The following is a 22,707-nucleotide window of genomic DNA, read 5'->3' as shown; positions in this document are numbered from 1 at the left end:
CCCAATATAAGCCAAATTCTTATGATCAGTAAAGATCAAAAGTGGCTCTTTGGAACCTTCCAAGAGATGCCTCCATTCCTTAAGGGCAAGTACAATGGCCAAAAGTTCCCTATTCCCTATGTCGTAATTCCTCTCTGCAGGTGTGAGTTTGCGAGAGTAAAATCCACAGGGATGTAAAGGCGTATCAGGACTCTCTCTTTGAGACAGAATGGCTCCAACTCCTGTCTCTGATGCATCCACCTCTAGGATAAATGGTTTGGATGGATCAGGATGGGTCAGGACAGGTGCTGAGGAAAATAAAGATTTTAATCGTTCAAATGCCTCTCTTGCTTCTTTGGGCCAAGATATACAATTTGCTCCTTTTTTTGTTAAATTGGTTATAGGGGAAATCACGGAGGAAAATCCCCTTATGAATTTGCGGTAGTAATTCGCAAAACCTATAAAGCGTTGAGTAGCTTTAAGGCCCTTGGGTAATGGCCACTGTAAGACTGCCTCCAGTTTACGAGGATCCATCTGGAAACCAGACGGAGATATAACGTATCCAAGGAATTGTATCTCCGTTTGGTCAAACTGGCATTTCTCCAGTTTACAGTAAAGGCCGTTCTGTAACAGGGTTTTCAGTACAATTCTCACATGTTCGTGATGTGTCTCTAGGTCTGGGGAATAGATGAGAATGTCGTCCAAATACACTAGAACGAACATGTGAAGGTACTCTCTTAGGACATCGTTGATAAAATCCTGGAATACCGCTGGAGCGTTACATAATCCAAACGGCATAACCAGGTATTCGTAATGTCCCATTCTGGTGTTAAATGCGGTCTTCCATTCGTGACCGTCCTTAATTCTGACTAGATTGTAGGCACTTCGGAGATCGAGCTTGGTAAAGACTCGAGCTCCCTTTAATCTGTCGAATAGCTCTGATATAAGGGGAATAGGGTAGGCATTTTTTATGGTAATCCTATTCAAACCCCTATAATCAATACAAGGGCGTAGGTCTCCTTCTTTTTTAGAGACAAAGAAGAATCCAGCCCCGGCTGGTGAGGAGGACCTACGGATATGACCCTTTCTGAGAGCATCCTTAATATATTCCTCCAAACAAAGATTTTCCTGGGGGGACAAGGCATAGACTCCTCCCTTGGGAGGCATAGTCCCTGGTAACAAGTTTATAGTACAGTCATAAGGTCTATGAGGAGGTAACCCTTCTGACTGGACCTTGTTAAATACCTCTTTCAAATCCATATACTGCTGAGGAATTTGTGTGGTCAAGGGAGGTGTAACAGGAACATTAATGGTGCCAATAGGTTGTGGGATTTGCTTAAAGCAAACACCTTTGCATCTCTCACCCCAACTCACAATCTCTCCTTCAATCCAATCTAAACGTGGATTGTGTTTCAGGAGCCAAGGGAAACCGAGTATTATCGGAACTGTAGGTGAAGATATGATTTGAAAGGTAATTTCTTCAGAGTGGAGAATACCCACTGAAACAGTGATTGGCAGAGTTTCGTGTGTGATGAAAGGCTGGGTAAGAGGCCTTCCATCAATGGCCTCGACTGCTATAGGTTTCTCTTTATGTCTTAAGGGCAGGAGATGTTTAGCAGAGAACTCTTTGTCTAGGAAATTCTCCGCTGCCCCAGAGTCAATCATAGCCTCACACTGAACAGTAGTGTTCTCGAAAGATAAGGTTACTTTGACCAGGAAACGGTTCTTAGTCAATTTAGGGGACATATACATCACACCTAAGGTCGGTCCCCGTACGTGCCTTAGGTGTGCAAGTTTTCCGGCCGAACCGGGCATGACGATCTTAGATGTCCCTTCTTGCCACAATACATACATAACCCCTCGTTACGTCTGTGTTGTCTCTCTGCCTCAGTGAGTTTAGCACTACCCAATTGCATGGGTTCAGGTTCTGGAAGAGGCGTTTGGCTGCTCACCACTGGGTTAGAGAAACGAGGAGCTATGGACACATTAGAACGTCTGTTACGTTGTTTGTTTTTCTCTCTCTCTCTGAGCCGGTTATCAATGTTTATCATGTAGGCAATAAACTCATTAAGACTAACCGGAAGGTCTCTAGCTGCAGTTTCATCTTGTATATTCTCAGCTAAACCTTCAGAGAAAGCAGCCACCAGACCGCTATTGGTCCAATCAACCTCAGACGCTAATGTCCTGAACTCTATTGCATAATCGGCTACAGAACGATTGCCTTGCCTGATTCTCATAAGGGCTTTGGCAGTGTTCTTCTCCCTGCCTTTAGGTTCAAATGTAGCCTTAAAGGCCGTAAGAAAGGTACTGTAATCACGGGCTATTGCGTCACCACTTTCCCATAAGGGGTTAGCCCAAGTCAAGGCTTTTCCAGTTAATTGGTTCATCAGATAGCCTATTTTAGATCTATCTGTTGGGAATGAACCTGGGGAGGCCTCAAAGTGGTATTCTATTTGGTTTAAAAAACCTCTAAATTCCTTAGAATCACCTCCATAACGAGGGGGCGGTGACAAAGTTATGGACGGTGGTTTATGTGGTACGGGAACCACTACAGGTGGCGGAACCACAGGTGGTACAGGAGGGACCTCTAAATAGGCAGTCCTCTGGAGCAGGGTCTGAAATGCCTGAGCAAATTGGTCTAACCTGTGGTCCATATCCTCCACCCTATTTTCACAGGCGATCATATGTTTGCATAGTTCTGCAGGATCCATGGCCATGTCGTAATGTCACGACTAGTAATGTGGTCCAGCATGCAGAATCTATGTAAACATAAACATAAGTCAGAAAAGGAAAAATAACAGGACAGAGCGTAAACCGGACCTTAGAATGGCCGGACTAATACGCTAGAGACAGAGAATGGTCAAAGGGAAAGCCGAGGTCAAGGAAGCCAGAAAATACTCAATACCGATGAGACAAGCCAAGTCAGGGAAACCAGAGATCAGAATAACCAGGGAAACGCCAAGGATCAGGATACCAGGAAATCAGAAACACGAAACTAGCACTTTCAGGAAACCAGGAAACTGAAACCACGACATGGCAAAGTACTAGGGTGAATTAGGGGTTTAAATACCCCTCTCTAAGCTATGATTGGTCAGAGGGCGACCTCTGACCCCAGAACGTACGTGTGCGTTGACGTCGTGACGTCACGCACACGTTAGTATAATTCTCGGGGGCGGGGCTATCCATAGACGCGACCACGTGGTCGGCGCCATATTGGATTCGGGCGTGATGCCCGGAAGAACTACACGCGCGGTTCCCGGCTCGCCGACGAGCAGGTAAGCTCGTGTAGTCGGAGCGGTCGTGCCGGTCGGGCACGACCGTGAGGCTCGGCGGGCCGGTGACCGCAACACAACCCTATCAGAAACACATTTTTTGCAGCCTAAAGGAATGCAAGATTTATATTTTTAAAACCTGTGTGTAGTTTAAAGGAGGATATTGTGTTCCAGTTTAGTGCAATGAAATCCTTACTAGTACATTACTTATGCACATATTTACTTTGGGCCAAATAAAAGTAAATGTTGTCATGGGTGGAAACTATTCCAAGCATGCTCATGACTTGGTTTAGGGGTAAAAGGATTTAAAACCACCATTTGTCTACACTAGTCTGAAAATAACGCCACTCTAAACATTACTCACACTTAACTCTACCATCAAAAATCTATGACAACCAAAGAAATTTACAAAATGGAAATCCTTGATTTCCCTAAGCAAAGTAGATTAAACCCACATCTGCACAATTTCGATGCAATTTGAAAATACTATTGATTCTGTCTCTTCCGGTTAGTGAATTAAGATACTAGAGCCCAAATACAGAATTAGATTATTAATATTTTAATAACAAATAAGTCAATAAAACAAAAGGACATAAAAATAAACATATGCAAAACATAACCCACACTAGTGCAGATGTCACTGTGAATCTTATAGTATGCCAAGTAAGAACTCTTAGTTTAAGTCTTGACTGATGTTGTTCAGAAATAAAGTTCAAGACAAATTCGGTTTCATTTATGCTGGCATTCAGTTATATGTGAGCCCTTCTATCTGTTCAAAGAATAGCCATCCCCCATCCCCAACCACATTTTCAGTTTGTTCCTTTACATCCGTGTTTCTCAACACTGTATAGAGAAGTACCCCAGGAGGTCTAAATACAACTTCTAAATAACCCTGCCTCATGTAGACATGGATACACACACACATAGGACACTGACACACACACAGGCACTTAAACACATAGGAAACTGACACACACATTTACACACAGAGAAACCGAGACACACACATTTATACACAGACATTGACAGGCACACATACACTCTCACTGATTTGACACACACTGACAGATACACACTCACAGACCGATACATACACATTCTCTCACACACACTCACCGCCTCAGCCTCCATTCTCCCTTAGCTCTCTGCTTCCTGGGAGAATGCTAAGGTGGTCAGATGACCAGCTCTTGACATAGCCCCTGCCTTTACATTACTACTATGCATGCAATCCTTTGATCTAAAGCACTTGATTTTTATCTGTTAGGAACCTTGATTTTTCTGGCAGAACTTGGCAACATGTACTAAGGAGTAGGGGGGCAGGGATTACTCACTATGGAGTTGTCAATTCCTACAGATAGAGCAATGTTTTTTAATCAAAAGGCAAATATCTCCTGCCAGAGACCCAGATCCAGACCCAAGTAATAGTCAGGTTAACCTCTGCAATGCGGGGACAAAATAATCCTCACTTTGCATGACAAATGCTGACAGACATCCAATTATTTACTTTAAATTGAAAATCTAGAATATGATTAGAATATATTTACACACTCCAAAGATGCAGAGTTGTCATTACTCAGATTCAGGAATAATTTTTATTCAAAACAAAGTTATATTTAAGCTACATTTTTTACTTTATATTTTGCTCTTTTTTTAGGTGTCATTGGACAAGGTCATTACTGTTCTCAGAGAGGATTTACAGATGATATAAAAAGAGCTGTGATAAAGCTTGTGCCATTGACTCGGAAATTATGGCAGTTGACTAAAATCAAAATGTTACCCACTCCAGCCAAGTTTCATTATATATTTAACCTTCGAGATCTTTCCAAAATTTGGCAGGGGATGTTAAACTCTACTTCTGAAGTAATTAAAGATCATACAGTAAGTAACTGGCAGTTGCATGTAAAATTATACAGCAAAACACTGAAAGTTGTACAGTATCGGCATTGGGGTTAAAAAGTTTTGTTTGTTTAATTTAGGGGGAAAGCAAATTATTGTTTTGATTTGTTTGGATTTATTTGTTGGATTTATGCTCACTGGAGTTTGCTTGAAAGTAGGCTATTTAAAGTAGTCTCTTTTAAGTAGGCGTTGAAACAACTGGAGAACTGGTGGACTGTGGTTGGTATTAGTTAATACCAAGTGACTCTGCTAAAAGTGAAAAAGCAGGTTTACATGTTTGTATTTTTTATTATTATTTAAAACTTTCTTTCTAGAAAGATAAATCTTTTTTTATAGATATTTTTATTCTTTGCTGATTTTATTTAAAACTTTGTCCCTTTTTTATTTATATTTTTCTCATTGCTGTTTTAATTTAAAAACCTTTTGATCTTTTTCTTATATATATTTTCATTATTTGCTGTTTTACAACTTTTCTCCTCTTTTTTATATTATAATTTTCTCCTTGCTGTTTTAATTCTTTTCTTCTATATATATATGGGGGGTGCTGCTGCTGCGGCTGAGCTAATTAGGGGGAATTTCCACCTGTGTGCGATTTGTATTGCCAATATAAACACACTATTGACTCCCAGAGCTTGCTCACTGGAATTTGCTTGAAAGTAGGATATTTAACCCCTTAAGGACTGAGCCAAATGTTCACGTTGTGAACAGAACAAAACGTAAACAAAACCTGGCATTTGCGCTATATGTCTGTCCAACCGTAATTCACCTCTTTCATATTAAATGCACCCCCCTTATTATATATCATTTTATTCAGGGGAAACAGGGCTTTCATTTAATATCAAATATTTAGCTATGAAACATAATTTAATATGAAAAAATGGGAGAAAATAAGACATTTTGTTATTTTTTTAGTTCTACATGACATTTTAACTGTCAATGTCATAATACTGTTTGCTTTTACTGCAATAAAATACACATATTTGTATTCAGCAAAGTCTCACGTGTAAAACAGTACCCCCTATGTACAGGTTTTATGGTGTTTTGGGAAGTTACAGGGTCAAATATAGCACGTGAGGAAGGCTGAACTTGATGGACAAGTCTCTTTTCAGCTATGTAACTATGTATCTATGTATGTGTATCTATGTGTGTATCTATGTATGTATCTATGTCCTCCCCTAGTTCTGTAGAGCAATCTGCTCTGGTGACTCATACAACAAAATTAAAAAAAATATGTTTTGTATGTGCCATACTTCTTGTAATTACTAAAACACATCACCAATGTTGTACAGGTACCACAACAAAAAGGTGACTGTAATATAAAGTAAGTCATGCTTTATTTTCTTTTAAAAGTGCTGCAGTTTTAAGAAACTGTTTGCAGAAAGATGGAGACAAGGTGCTTATCTTCACCGTAACCTATGACTGTTATGATGTATAAAGTTTCTTTACAAATATGCTGTTCTATTGTTCTATGAAAGGGCCTGGATTCAATATAAAATGTCTCAGACATTTATAACACAAGCTTTTTTGACAAAAGCAGTGTCCATGTGAAGTAATTAGGCATGTGAGTTAACGTGTACCCTACCAACTGTAGTCCATGTCATTTTATTAATATCCCAATTATGCTTGGGGAACCCACTGCAAGTTGTACCATTTGTAACTATTGCCTTAATTTAAAAAACATTCCAAATGATTCAATACTGTTCGAATTTTTTTCCCAGATGATTTATCTACAAAAAATACCATAGACCTTAATGGTGACTTCTGTAGCTAAATGGTTTGGAAAGGGTTTTAATAAACCAAAGCCTTTTATTATATAAATACACAGACATAATTTAGGAAACTGAGTTATCTTGTGTTGCATACGGTATGTATAAGATTCTCTGTAAATTTTATTTTTTCATTTTAATCTTAATAATTGTTTTGAACGTGTCCTTAACAGGTGTTGGTCAAGCTCTGGAAACATGAATGTAAACGTGTTATTGCAGATCGATTTACAACTCCAGAAGATGTAGATTGGTTTGATAAAACATTGTTGAAATTGGTAGAGGATGAATTTGGTGAAGGGAGAAAATCTACAGACCTTGCCACTGATGATTATTTTGTTGACTTTCTAAGAGATGCACCTGAGGCAACAGGTATGTGAAAACTATAAGCTCAGACAAAATAGTTTTAGATATGTGATATAACTGGTTTATCAAATATTTTGTTTCTTCTTTTATGTGTATTTGGTATGCATCTATTAAGTGTGAGAAAACAAGATGTTGGGCTTAATTCTACTTTTATTATAATCTCTAAAATATCATTGGCTCCAATATTAGCATCTTTAAAATTCTAATTTATTACAGTTCTGACTTTCCAAAATGTTAGTAGCTACCAAATTCTGGAAATTGTGGGTGGCTTTGCAATTCACTTTTTACTTTTGAAAGGACCAGCATTCAGGCTGAAGGGGTGTTGCTTGAAACATTTGCATTTGTGGTTTTGGTCACCTCACACAATGGGTTTTTCACTACACCATGTATCATCTACTTAGAATTGGAAATGTGTATTTTTGTAGAGGCTGCTAAGTAGTTCAGTGATGGCAGGGCACAATGAGACGATTGATTAGGTTAAAGGACAAAGGTCAAAACATAAATTGTGTGAAGTTGAACTTTGGTAATAATACTTGCATGATAGGTGAAGTTTTATAGGCGATGCACATTTATTTTATTGGCTATTCCTAAATCGTTAACATTTTTAGTTGTATGTCATCTTGTGGGGTAAGAATGTTAGACCATATGTTGAGGACAAACCCTCAGTTAAATCATTTTTTTTATCTGCTCCGGTTGTTTCAAACTGCTATTCCAGGAAGTCAGATATATGGTCACCTATATTATATCTAAAAGCTGACCTTAAAAGAACATTTCATTGAATCTATTTAATTATAATTTTTAAAACTATTTATTAGATGTACCCCCAAAGGAAGATATCAGCATTTTTTTCTTGAATGTTTTTTTTTGGGACTATATGAAAAAACAGCTTGTCTGTGCAAGCCTTTCACTCTTTCCCAAACACAGCCATTCAGTCTTATTGAGAAGCCTCTGGACTGGGAGGAAGGCAGGTGCATTCCACTTCAGCATGCCTGCCACTTCTGGTAGCTTTGTAGAGCTAATGGATGCAGTTACAGAAATGGAGACAGTTTTTGCCCCATTTCTACAATTTGATTTCTATTGAAATTGGCTCTTTTAGAAACTGTCAAAATTGACTCCAGACTAGTTGACTAGTTTTCTCAGTGAGACGATTCCCTCTTGATCTCCAGCATATGTATTTTTTCAATGAAGATAGTAACCCCTTCAGGACCAGACTGTTTTGGCCATATTGTACGTCAAGAACCAGAGCTGTTTTAACACTTTTGTGGTGTTTGTGTTTAGCTGTAATTTTCCTCCCTCTCATTTACTGTTCACATACATGTTATATATTGGTTTTTATTCCAGTACAAAAAGGGCTTTCTTTACGTACCATTATTTGTATCATGTCATGTAATTTACTTTTAAAAAAATGGTGAAAAATTGAAAAAAAAAACGTTTTTTTGACTTTTACTTGAAAATTTACTTATCTACAAAAGCTAATGGAAAAAAAGAAACCTGCTAAATAGATTCAAAATGTTATCCTGAGTTTAAAAACACCCAGTGTTTACATGCTTTTTTGCTTTTTATGTTGCAAGTTATAGGGCTATAAGTACAAATAGGAAATTGCGGTTTCAAAATATATATTTTTCAAAATGTATCAGTAGTGACATTGTAACACTGTTATCTGTCATAAATCTCTGAATCACACCTCACATGTACATATATATTTTTTTAAAGTAGACAACCCAGGGTATTCAATATGCGGTATGTCCAGTCTTTTTTAGTAGCCACTTGGTCACAAACACTGGCCAAAGCTAGCATTTATAATGGTTTGTGTGTTCAAAATGTAAAAAAAAATTATGAACGCTAACTTTGGCCATTGTTTTTGACTAAGTGGCTACTAAAAAAGACTAAACATACCCCATTTGTAATATCTTGGGTTGTCTTCTTTTGCAAATGGTATGCCATCATGGGGGTAATTATCATTCCTGTGCTACCATACGCTCTCAAAGGCAACATAACCAACCTGGCAATTTTCAATGTCAAAACATTTGACCTTTTTATTTGACCTTGTAACTTTCAAAAACACTATAAAACCTGTACATGGGGGATACTGTTACACTCGGGAGACTTTGCTGAACACAAATATTAGTGTTTCAAAACAGTAAAACGTATCACAACAATTATATCATCAGTAAAAGAGCTGTTTGTGTGTGCAAAAATTCAATCAAAGTCACTTTCACTGACAATATAATATCTGTGATACGTTTTACTATTTTGAAACACTAATATTTGTGTTCAGCAAAGTCTACAGAGTAAAACAGTAACCCCCATGTACAGGTTTTAGGGTGTCATAGAAAGTTACAGGGTTTAATACAGTGCTAGCAAATTAAATTCTCTGGATTTTCAGCCTAGATGGTCAGGCAGGTCCCTCAAATTGCAATCAATAAAATTACTTAATTATGTAAAAATATTACATAAATATACACGTAGAATTTAAATATATATATATTTAAAGTCTACATCTATATTTATGAAATTAGTTATGTAATTTTGTATATGTATATGTATATATATATATTTTGTACTATTTCGATTTATATATACATAGATGTATATATAATTTCATTCTAAGTATATATAGATATATCAAAATACACAAGATATATTATATAGTTATAATATAGACATATCTTATATGTATATAGACACACACACACACACACACACACACACATATATATATATATATATATATATATATATATATATATATAAAATTATATTTTTATTCATTAACAATTCTTTAAATTTTATTTTACACTTGCAGGGACACTGCCTGTTGGCATAGGCAGTCCCCCTGCAGGCAGATACTTGTAAACCTATTGCGGCCATGTGACCACTCTTAGAGCGATCACATGGCTGCAGGGTCCTAATTCACTGAGGGGGGACTGCCTAGGCTGTCAGGCAGTCCCCTCACACCGGGAGCAACAGTTCAGGGGGATGTTTCTGATGACTGCCCTGAACTGTCAGCTGTCCTCAAGGGGTTAAGGTACTTCAATATCAAGGGTGGTGCTCTATTTATTTGGCATTCCTGTGTGAGATCTGACCAATGTGCACATTTGGATGGTGTGTAAAGGCACATATCCATGTTCTGCTAAATATATACATAACATAAATATTATGTAAATATTTTGTAGTACATTGATAAATGCATATAAATACACACACACACACATACATATATATATATATATATATATATATATATATATATATATATATATATATATATATATATATATATATATATATATATATATATATACCTATTTGCACCATTCTGTTAACAGATTAAGTGAGTAACCAATAGAGGGAAAAATGTAGAAGCAGTAAAAAATAAAATCTATATTGATATATTCTATATTAAACACAGCCGGAACTCAAGGTAGCGAAACTAATAAAATGGTTTGCCTATTGTCTATTTTGGATGTTTGGTGATTCGTCCATATAGCGTTTGCAGTACATAGATAGTCGGTTGAAACACCAACCACCCTAAATTTGGACAACTTGCAATTCTTTTGAAAACCATATACACGTCTAATTACTAATAAGTAAATTGCCATTTAAGCTATGTGAATTAATTTCAAGTTTATAAAGTATTATAGCAATGAAATTGAGCCAGAAAAACACAATTATTGATACCTCTTTATATATTTATTAAAATGTACCTTTTTAGCAATGTTTGCCATAATCAAGTTGGTGATCTATATCTCTGTAGCAAGATATTTCATTGTGTTCATTGTAGATGTAGCTGTACACATATCCTTGTTGTCCTAGGTTTTTAGTGGGAGTTGATTCATGTTACAACTTTCATTTTATTTTAAAATAGGCAAGTTGGGTGGAAGCCCAGGTAAAGGTAAGTGCAATGTCACTTTCAAGCTATGAAAGTGTTGTATAACTAGATGCTATGCTGTAGTTTAGAAGCAGTGAAGGCTTTGAGTGCTTAGCAACCTGTTTGGCATTGGCAGTCATCATCTCATGCTCTGTGACATTATGTACTCTGTGATTATTCAATTGTTTTAATCCTAGTAAATGTAGAAACAAATTTATATTTGTCCAATTTATTTGTTGCACATATTTGTGTGCTTAAAGGACCACTTAAGGGACCCAGACCACTTCATCTCAGTGAAGTGTTCTGGGTGCAGTGGCTTTGTAGTTTATTATTATATTTATTTTTTTAGGGAAAAAAGGGCTCTGTAGTTTTAATCCTGCAATGTAAAACTACCATGTTCTATTCAAGGGTTTAACACTTCTAGTGGCTGTCTTCCTGACATCCACCAAATGTGCTTCGGCAGTGAGAATTGCATCAAATTTGGTTCTCTATCAAATGCTGCCTCTAGAGCAGCATTTGATTGTATAACTTAGCAAATTACCACACATGTTCTTTTCAATGCTTACCTATGGGAAAACAAACGCTGGATTGGTTGATCTAATCAAAAAGGCCATGGAGTTGGGGGAAAAGTAAGTTAATCTACCCTTATCTATATGCTCAGTGGGGGGTGGGGGGCACCTAAACAGCTACAGGACAATAAAGCATTAGGAATACATGTCTAACATATATCACATCTCATAATTTCTCAAAGAAGATTTATTTGGAGATAGTATGATTAATGACATATGTTGAACTTTTAATGCCATTTTACATGTTATATTTTAAATAAATGGAAATTAAAATATAGTTTAAATGTGTTGAAGTGAAGAAAAATATTTAAATGGATGGTAGTGTCAACTGAAATAATATTTTACTGCCTGTGGATTAGTTATAATTGAAGAAATTAGTTTTTTCTATTAAACACATTTACCCTGTTTTGTATGTGTTATCTCCACTCCATTCTTGAAATTCTTGTATAGCCGCTGTCTGTAAAAAAAATAAAAAAATAAAAATAATATATATAATAAGCTGTAGAATTACATTTAATATTTAGTCACAGCAAGTGTAGCTTAAATGTAACTTATGGGCTCTTGTGCCAGTTTCTTCCTAAATTATCTTCACATTATGCCATTTATTGGACATGCTTACCCAGCATTTCACAAATCATAGGATGTATGTGCAACACAGCCTAACAGTTGTATTTTAGTTGCATAAATAATTGTGCAAAAAATCTCACATATACCAGTATCCCTTTCTTTCTTTTTTTTTTTATATCTTGTTTTTATTTACATTTTTATGTTGATTACATTGGTCATTGACGATATGACCCCCCCTCCTCCCCCCCCCCCCCCCAAAAAAAACCAATCAAATACTTAGGATACAGAAAAGAAAAACAAGGGGAGGGGAACAGACCATAACATTTTTGCCAATTGCATATAGATTTATAAACAATATCATCACATGCAGTATCATTTATCTCTCTTACATAAATTGCAAACCATTATCTTGCCTTGGGGAGGGGGAAATAAAAATTTCAAAAAATTAAAAAGATTTCTTTCTTTCCTTTCTCTTTTTCTTTTCATATTTATTTTTAAGGGCTATGTAGCAATATTTATCATTGGCACATACTTATCTCTTATTTCCAACCACTGATGCCATCTTCGTTTGTATAGATCCTCTCTACCCTTAACTCTGCTTGCCATTTTTTCATAGAGGCTAAAAGAATCAAATCTGCTCAAGACCTCTGCTATTGTTGGTGTTTGTTTCCATTTATAAGCAATGGTAATTTTTGTTGCTGTTAAGCAATGGATAATCATATATATTGCTTATTCCTTAAGTTGTATAGGAAATATATGGAGTAAAAAACATTCTGGTCTGAATGGAATAGTAACCTTCAATGCTATCCTAAAATGTTTTCTATATCCTCCCATAGTTTAGTAATGTTCGGGCAAAGCCAAAAGATATGGAGTATAGACCCTTCGTGTTTTAAACAACGCCAGCATAAGCTGCTCGTCCCTGGAAAATATGTGCTAATTTGGCTGGCACCCAATACCAACGCATAATAATTTTGCAGTAAGTTTCCCAGTGATTAAGACTACAGGAAACCTCTTTAGTTTTCCTTTGTGCCTGAAACCAAGTTGTTAGCGGGAATGATTCCCCTAAATCACTTTCCCATTTGAAAACATATTTCTGTTTCTTAGGTTCCTCCTGTGTTAGCAGAGTATTATAACAAAAAGACAATGCTTTGCTGTTAGGCAATTTCCTCATGCATTTTATTGCAAACGGTGCTGGCGACTGAATCTCTTTAATTTTGTTTGTGTATAGAATATTCCTAATCCTTAGATATGTGAATATTTCTCTGGGTGGTAGGGAGTACTCTTTAACCAATTCGGGAAATGATTTAGCACCTGAGCCATTAAGTAATGACCGTATATGGCATACGCCTAGCTGTGTCCAAGGTTCCAACTGCAGGTCTGGCGTAAAAACAGAGTTTGCAGGGGTGCAACAAATAATAAATCTTGTCCTACTGAAAGTTTAAAAATTGACTCTCTCCATATATGGAGAAGAGTTTTTGTGGTTGGGAACAACTCTATTGCCTTATTAGGTACTATATTCCCAGACCATAGTGCGAACGATAATGAGCCTTGTAAAAACCGTGCACTTTCTAGTGCCAGCCATAACGGAGGAGAAACCCTTTCAAGTATTGAAAGACCTTGAGCAAGTAGTGTAGCCTTATAATAAGTTTTGACATTTGGAACACCTAAACCACACCTAAACCCCCTTTAGCAAATGGGGGCCAAAGCTGGTCTTGTGCGATTCGTGGGGGTTTCCTTTTCCAGATATGCGCATTGATAAGTGCCTGGAACTTCCGAAGTATGGTATTTGGAATGGCAATTGGTAATGTCCGAAAAAGATATAGAATATGGGGCAAAATCATCATTTTTATTGTTTGTATACGACCCAACCAAGATATTTCTTTATTTTCCCATTTTTCCCTTTATTTCTTTAAACATTTCAAATGCCTTATACAAACGTTATTCTTGTTCATGAGATGTTCATTATAGGAAAATAATACCACTGAGTGAAACCAAAGATTGAGTTGGCTCATGTCATATGTCATTATATTTCTCTAATGAATCATGTATAATTTATATTATTATTATTTTATTATTTATATAGCACCAGCAAATTCCAGAGCTCTTTACAATGGGTTTTACACAGTATTTTTAGTCTACATACTACAATTCGTGCTTGCATTAGGGATAGGGTGAGGGTTAGGACTAGATTTAGAAGTAATGTAAGTATTTGGGTAGTATTTGTTTTTAAGTGGAATTGACTAATTCAGTGAATTTATGGGGTATACCTGGTGCAGTAATGAGTGCAGTATTGATATTAGTGTATTAAGGTTGCACTCCCAGGAAGCATCTATTTCAATGTACTATTTATTCAAAATTTGAACCCCTCTTTTTAAAAATTGTTTTTGATACATTTCAACTTGTATCTTTGAGATCGTCTTTCTTTTTTAACCACTTCACTACTTAAATCAAGTATAAATAATTTTTATTTTTACGCAATTTGCAGAATTAATCTAGACTATGAAGCCTCACTCACCCTCATTTATAATCTAGTTATGCTTAACAGCATGTAGAAGATCACGTTCCTCTGCCAGAAAACACCAATCACTTAAATAATGCTTGCCAGTTTGCTGAAAGGAAGTTTAAAGTGATCATATAATTCCTACTGTCAGTGAGGGGAAAGAACTTCCCTAAGAAGGCTTTACTATTTCACTGTTGGCATTACAATAGCAGTCCAGAGATTGATAAGGATTGTTGTAGCACTTTTAAATACCATTAGTTTAGAAATATATGATTTAACGGTATTTACTGTACATGGACATTATGCTCAAATGTTGGCATCAATGTTACATCCTGTTGCACTTTTTAAGCAGTACTGCTAGTAGTGCATTTAGGGTCCTTACAAATACACATTTTTATTTATCTATTTTTGTCATATGTACTGTGTTTAAGAAAAATAGCATTTTCCTTTATACTAACATTCAGACACTATTTGAAATAGGCTTTTTATTTCCCTTATATTTTTATGAAAGCTGAATGAATAAGTAAAGAATAAAAATTATGTAGGTTCATATAATTTAAAATTTAAATCTGTTTGCAAAGCCACATATGCGCAATATTTCTGTGTTTTTATGTTTATATGCTAACTATGCATGCTTTGTTTCAAATCTTTGTTATGCTAATATGTTCGTGAAGGGATTAATACATAAATGTTTAAATACTTTTTGGTCCCATGTTTATTCACACTAGCAGTTCTTTGGGCTGCTCGTCTTGCCAATTCAGTTTTTTATTCATAGCCAGCTTCCTGTGTTGTTTAGTCTGTTTAATGTTACCATGTTTCTTGCAAATCCCTATTATTTGCATGCATTTTTGTTTTAAAATCGAAGGTTAAATACAATCTATTACTTGTTTCTTTACTCAGTGAAATTCTCATTTATTTATTAAAAATAATTTGTATATAGTTCTGCAGTCTGCATCACTGTATTATGCAATTGCTTGGGGAAATAAAATATGATTTTATTACACCAAATATTTCAATTTCATTCCATTTGTATAATACACATCTAATGCGCCTTGCCTCAAACAATATTCTGCTAATTCCTCACTGAAACATTGTTCTAAAATTTAATGTTTCTCTCTGGAACACTTTCAAACAGTCTTACTGCCTATTTCAAGACGATTTGTTTAAAAAGATAAAAAAAAAAATAAAACTATAATAGATACATCTAAAAGTTATAGAAGCAGTAAAACCCTATGCATTATAAATCACACAAATAAAACCAAGACAATATGTTTTCTGTATTTCCAAAGGATTATGAAGAATTCATTATTAATGCTAGCTAAACACCTATCTTTTTTCACAGTCTGAGTGCTTTGTAATGTTCTCAGTTTGGTTTTATTTTGTACTTGCTACATGAAAGATGTTTGTACTTTTTGGCGAGTTTAATTGTGAGTAATCGGTCTGTCTAACCTCTGTATAAGCATAGCGGTCAATTTACTTACCTGGTATTAGAGCCAGTGTAATTGAGTGAGAAACCCTGTTGGAAGTCAGCAAAAGTTCTACACAGTTTGTGTATATGTGGAGTGACTTCTGACTATTACTTGCCACTATAGTTTTATAGTTGGGTGCAAGTGGACACAGAAATTAGTATTGAAGACAGGCTTTATTTATTTTAATTGTGATCAGTTGATGAGCTGACGGACTAAAGTGTATGTTAAACTATCTAAAAAAAGTTTGCAGATTTTGACCCTAATGTTTGCAATTTCATTATATCACTGTGAATAGATCCCCAGCACAACAGCTTGACAAAGTGTTTGCCGTGTTTCTCCAATAAAACTGCTGTTTAAAAAAAGATCCTGAGTGCCTAGACTACATTGTCGTCACTACATGTTTAGTTCTTGTCATTAAGAGTTGTGTACTTCATGAAGTGCCATGGAGTGAACGTTTTCAGCAAAATTAATCATTATACTTAGAATTGTGTGAGTAACCAATTTTTCATGAAATTACTAGTTGCAAAATAAATCTGCAACAGAAAGGAGGGGTTTGGACAGATTGATGCGCTGAAGTGTGCACTTGTGTGTCCAGAACTTCACGGATAATAACAGAACATCTAGCAAAGCTATTATGTTTGACATACCAATCTTTGTACAAATTAACAGGGAATATGATGAGGACATATGCATAGCTACTTATTAGTCTGCTGTTAGTGTGTACATTAGGCTTTCTATGCATGGATTGGCTAAACTAAAGACATTTTTTATTTGCTTTTTTTCCTGAAAATAGTCTTGGTTTTTTTTTTTTTCAAATTGATCTTTTATTGAATTTATTATCTTTGTGAATATGTATTTTATTATTCTCCAATACAGGCGAAGAACCTGAAGACGCAGATTTTGACATGCCTAAAATTTATGAACCTATTGCATCATTTGATCAGCTAAAGGAACGCTTGAACATGTTCCTTCAAATGTTCAATGAAAGCATTCGTGGAGCTGGAATGGACATGGTCTTCTTCAGAGATGCCATGATTCACTTGATAAAGGTAAAATTGATTGTTTTGTAGTCCTATATTCTTAAGTCTAAGAAAATGTATAATACACTTTTTTGGGAAAAGTGCATTTGTCCAGTTTTCCTATAGAGAATAAAATGGTTTTGTGCAGTCCAAAGAATGATTGACAGGATTTGTCATTTTGAAATGTGTTCTAGTTTAGACAATTAGAAATAGGGTGCTACACCCAACAGCAGACATGAGAATTATTGTGTAATAATTACATTAGTGTTACTGTATGTGAATCTATAAAGTCATATTAAAAAATGTTTATTGTTGGATCTGTAATTATTTTCTTTTATCAACTCTTTTAAGATTTCACGAATCCTTCGCACTCCAGGAGGAAATGCACTACTTGTTGGAGTTGGTGGTTCAGGAAAACAGAGCCTAACTAAACTTGCATCTTACATTGCGGGTTACAAGGCATTTCAAATCACTTTAACCAGGTAGGCGCTTCTAAATAGAAAAGCAAGAGATTCTCTACTTGGTTTTGGTTATGTTTGGTAAAAGTCCTGTGGTATCTTTGAAAAATGATACCTATTTGTGGTAGGCTAATATTAAGAAAAATGCGTAATTTCAGAAATATTGTATACTACATTATAATTTTAAAACACAAAAAAGGATATTGTAATCTCGTTTTCTTTTGGTTGTACTCACCCTTGTACATTGCTAACACTGAAGTAGTGATGTTCAGATACATTCGAATGTTATTGCTGAATTCATGTAATTGAAATAATGGAAAATAAGTATAATTAAACTTTCAATGGATAAGGAAAATAGCACAAGTTGTTTTTTAAAGAGGAAAATCAGTATGACTAAATATGACTAAATCAAGTTCAGCGTTCCTCACATTTGTTTTTGCTGTTGATCCAAAAGAAGGCAAAAAAACCTAGTCCGAAACAGTTGCAAAAACAAATAATCACACGTCAAGAAGGATCCTTTTACCAATAGTATAATGTTACATTTGTAAAAGGTACTGCATAATTGTTACTTGCATTGAACATTGATTATATCTGTGGAGACAAAATTCTAACTATATATAGAATATTGTGAATACATTTTTTATATTAGAGCTAAACTTTACCAAATTTTAAATGTACTGGAAAAAACAAGATTTTACTGGTAAGTTATAGTTATATTATTTTCATTGTGATAGATGTAGTTTGAAAAAATATAATTGTAATTGGAAACATATGTTAGATTTAATACTCACTGCAATGCAATCTTCCAATTAAGCATCGCTTTAGGCATCAAACCAATACAATATTAAATGTAAATTAAAAGTAAATTATTAACTGTTGTAACTTTTTAAAGTATGATAAACTGAACACCACAACTTAATTTGTCTTTAAATCTAATTAGTTTTACTGTCTTGTTTTTAAAGATCTTACAACACTACAAATCTTATGGAAGACCTGAAGATCCTATACCGGACTGCTGGCCAGCAAGGCAAAGGCATCACTTTTATCTTTACTGACAATGAGATAAAAGATGAGTCATTCTTGGAATACATGAATAATGTGTTATCTTCAGGAGAGGTAGTATATAATATTTATAACGTTAGTCAATGTTTAATGCTTTTTGGCATGGTTTCTCTTTTTATGATTTGATCTAAAACTGTTATTTTCTGTAGGTTTCTAATTTGTTTGCAAGGGATGAAATTGATGAAATTACCAGTGACCTTATCCCTGTCATGAAAAAAGAATACCCTCGCCGGCCTCCAACAAATGAAAACTTATATGACTTTTTCATGTCACGAGTCCGGCAAAATCTTCATGTGGTGCTTTGTTTTTCACCCGTTGGCGAAAAGTTTAGAAATCGAGCACTTAAGTTTCCTGCACTTATTTCTGGTTGTACAATGGACTGGTTTAGCAGATGGCCCAAGGATGCCTTAATTGCTGGTAACTTTGCATACTTTATATATTTTTTAATATATAGTGTTTAAATATATATATATATATATTGCATGATGTGATCAATACCTAACAGTTTACATAATAATGTAGAATGTACATATGGAACAGCAGAATAGAATTCTAATACAAACATAGGCCTCAATTTCATATTTTTGGATATGCTTTTCAAACGCTTTCATATTTTTGACTAAACTTTTAAAATTACCGTATATACTCGAGTATAAGCCGACCCGAATATAAGCCGAGGCCCCTAATTTTACCCCCAAAAACTGGGAAAGCTTATTGACTCGAGTATAAGACTAGGGTGGGAAATGCAGCAGCTTGTACTTGTAAATTTCTAAATAAAATTAGATCCTAAAAAAATTGTTAATTGAATATTTATTAACAGTGTGTGTATATAATGAATGCAGTGTGTGCGAATGAATGCAGTGTGTGCGTATGAATGCAGTATGTGCGTATGAATGCAGTGTGTGTGTATGAGTGCAGTGTGTGTGTATGAGTGCAGTGTGTGTGTATGAGTGCAGTCTGTGTGTATGAGTGCAGTGTGTGTGTATGAGTGCAGTGTGTGTGTGTGTATGAGTGCAGTCTGTGTGTATGAGTGCAGTGTGTGTGTATGAGTGCAGTGTGTGTGTATGAATGCAGTGTGTGTGTGAGTGCAGTGTGTGTGTATGAATGCAGTGTGTGTGTGAGTGCAGTGTGTGTGAATGCAGTGTGTGTGTGTGAATGCAGTGTGTGTGTATGAATGCAGTGTGTGTGTGAGTGCAGTGTGTGTATGAATGCAGTGTGTGTGTATGAATGCAGTGTGTGTGTGTGAGTGCAGTGTGTGTGTGAGTGCAGTGTGTGTGTATGAATGAAGTGCGAGTGTGTGTGATGCAGTGTGTGTATATGAATGAAGTGTGAGTGTGTGATGCAGTGTGTGTTTGTGTATGTGTTGGTGGGGGGTGGGCATTTTGATTATTGTTTTTATTAATTATTATTATTCATATTTATTATATTACTATTATTTATTTTTCAATTATTATTTTTCAATTATTTTTTTATTTTATAAATATTATTTTATTTTATTATATTAATATTTTTTTTTCCGTCTCCCCTCCCTGCTTGATACATGGCAGGGAGGGGGCTCTCACTCCCTGGTGGTCCAGTGGCATTGGCAGTTCAGTGGGGGGGGGGCTGTCGGAGAGCACTTACCTCTCCTGCAGCTCCTGTCAGCTCCCTTCTCCTCCGCGCCGGTCCGTGCAGCTTCTCTGTCAGCTCACACTGTAAGTCTCGCGAGAGCCGCACTATGACCCCGTGGCTCTCGCGAGACTTACACTGGGAGCTGACCGAGGTGCTGAACGGACCGCCGGGGAGGAGGAGAGAGCTGACAGGAGCTGCAGGAGAGGTAAGTGAGATCTCTGCAGCCCCCAGTCTGTATTATGGCAATGCAAATTGCCATAATACAGACAGTGACTCGAGTATAAGCCGAGTTGGGGTTTTTCAGCACAAAAAATGTGCTGAAAAACTCGGCTTATACTCGAGTATATACGGTACATCGAATTTTGAAATGTAATTTAAAAAAATATATTTTTATATATACATATTGATAATTAAAAATATATATTTTTTAAAAGTTTACCCAAAATATTAAAAATATTAAATAATTTGAAAGTCTTATCCAACAATATTAAATTGAAGCCTAAGTTGGCAACTGTCAATAGAATGGAATGTAATTTTAAAAAAATAAGAAATTTGTCAATCTTTTTTTTGGTGTTCATTACGAAACATTACAGTAGTTCTTAAACATTTTAGCGAGTATAAATACAACAATAGTAGTCAGAATAGGCATAGCATAAAAGGTGGATGAGAAAACACATTTTTATACGTATAAGACACATTAGGTAAGTAAAAGTCAGAATATAAACCAAAAATAATTTACTAAAACAAAGTAACTGAATTTACTAAAGAAACTACACAAGGGTGAGAAAAAAAAAATCAGGCTTTGTCATGCAGCTAGAACAGATACATTTAAGTTAAGTTCCCTAGGAGGCACTCTCTAGGATACATGTTAGGGAGTATTTAAATTATAATAAAGGAAACAAGATGAAACAAAGCAAAGTAAAGCCTGTCAAACAGAGTGTGGTAGGAATGTACCATAATATGTGATTTTTTTTCCCCTAACCACTGTATAAAGAAAAGAGTCCAAAGAATCAAGGCCCCTCATAGCCCAATCTGGGTTCCCGGTTAACCAGTGCCTTCCAAGGGCACTACAAATTTCTGCAGCATAAAGAAACACTTCAGGCCTCCAGCCCCATGTGTCAGGCAAAGCAAGTCAGCCCGCTAGGCCAAAGGTATCGATAATTCTTTAAACTCCTGTTGTGGTGCAGCAGTAAGCTCAGTCAGCCTACATATTGGTACTCGGAGGTAGGAATCTGAATAATTCAGCACAGATAGCTTTCAGCTTGGACACCACATCAAAATTAGAGTCAGAAGGTCAAGGGAGACACATGGTGTATGCCATTGTCATGTGAGTTGAGTCTCTGTAGTGGTTGCCTCAAGTCAGGGGAAGATACTGGGGGAAGATACGGGGACACTTGCTCCATATTAGCAGTAAATGGATAGCTCCAAGCTGGGAGATTGGCTGCCTTTCCCGTCGCTTGCTCCAGTACATGCAGCTAATAACCATTAAGGTGAGTTGCTGTTAGTGCCTAGATCAAGCTGTTGGGGCTGTTTGGGGCTGTGGATTGCATTATTCAAGAGGATCTTGTGGAAAACATGTCTCTCCTCCATAACAGTCAGCACCTACCCCAGAATTGTAAATTAAAATAAAAAATAAGATGAAAGGGCAACTTTCTCCAATTCCGCTTATGTTCTTGTTCAGCTCTACATCATGAGCAATAGGCTGACCGTAAACCTAAATTTGCTTTGAATTTTTATTTACAAACTAATTAGTGGATGATTTCAAATTTAGTTCAGAATGCTTCTTTTTTTTTTTAATTCTTTATTTTATTTGTGCAAGGAAAAGACTGATTTGTCTTTTCCTTGCACAAATAAAATAAAGAATTAAAAAAAAATGCCACAACAATGCCACAACAGCAAGGGTAAGCAGTTATTCTCATGGTTTTACATTGGTTAGGCATTAGAGGGTATTGCAAATTTTTATATATTTATGAACGTCGCTCTTCAAGTATTTACTCCTGAACTGCTTATCAGAGAAGGTGAGGTGCAAGGTTAGAACAAGGGAACATAAGTAACATGAAATAACAGGAGACTAGTTCTAAAGGTAAGAGCGTTGTTACTCAGGCTTACAATACTAACACAACTTAGGTGGGCAGTTATTCTAGCATGGTGTTGCCTTAGTTAGGCGTTAGAAGATATTGCCCATTTATGTATATATATGTTGATGTCGCTTTTCAGGGTACACAACTAGCCAGGACAGGATACCTTACAACAACATATGATCTGCGCTAAAGATTATGGTTAGTCAGTTTTAGGCTGTCAGGCT

At 35.9% G+C, this 22,707-nt stretch overlaps 1 protein-coding gene across 1 annotated transcript in view; it reads left to right on the top strand.

The window, feature by feature from the left end:
• Positions 1-22,707, top strand: part of DNAH5 (dynein axonemal heavy chain 5) — a 193,295-nt gene that overhangs the window by 115,257 nt on the left and 55,331 nt on the right. The window contains exons 50-55 of the mRNA XM_063451949.1: positions 4,906-5,129; positions 7,087-7,282; positions 17,129-17,301; positions 17,623-17,753; positions 18,692-18,845; positions 18,941-19,208. Coding sequence (XP_063308019.1) covers positions 4,906-5,129; positions 7,087-7,282; positions 17,129-17,301; positions 17,623-17,753; positions 18,692-18,845; positions 18,941-19,208 — 1,146 coding nt within the window. The remainder of the gene's footprint in view (positions 1-4,905; positions 5,130-7,086; positions 7,283-17,128; positions 17,302-17,622; positions 17,754-18,691; positions 18,846-18,940; positions 19,209-22,707) is intronic.

Source organism: Pelobates fuscus, chromosome 4 (genome assembly GCF_036172605.1).
Source record: "Pelobates fuscus isolate aPelFus1 chromosome 4, aPelFus1.pri, whole genome shotgun sequence".
In the NCBI taxonomy this organism is placed as follows: domain Eukaryota; kingdom Metazoa; phylum Chordata; class Amphibia; order Anura; family Pelobatidae; genus Pelobates; species Pelobates fuscus.
This window is presented reverse-complemented; position numbering and strand designations above follow the sequence as displayed.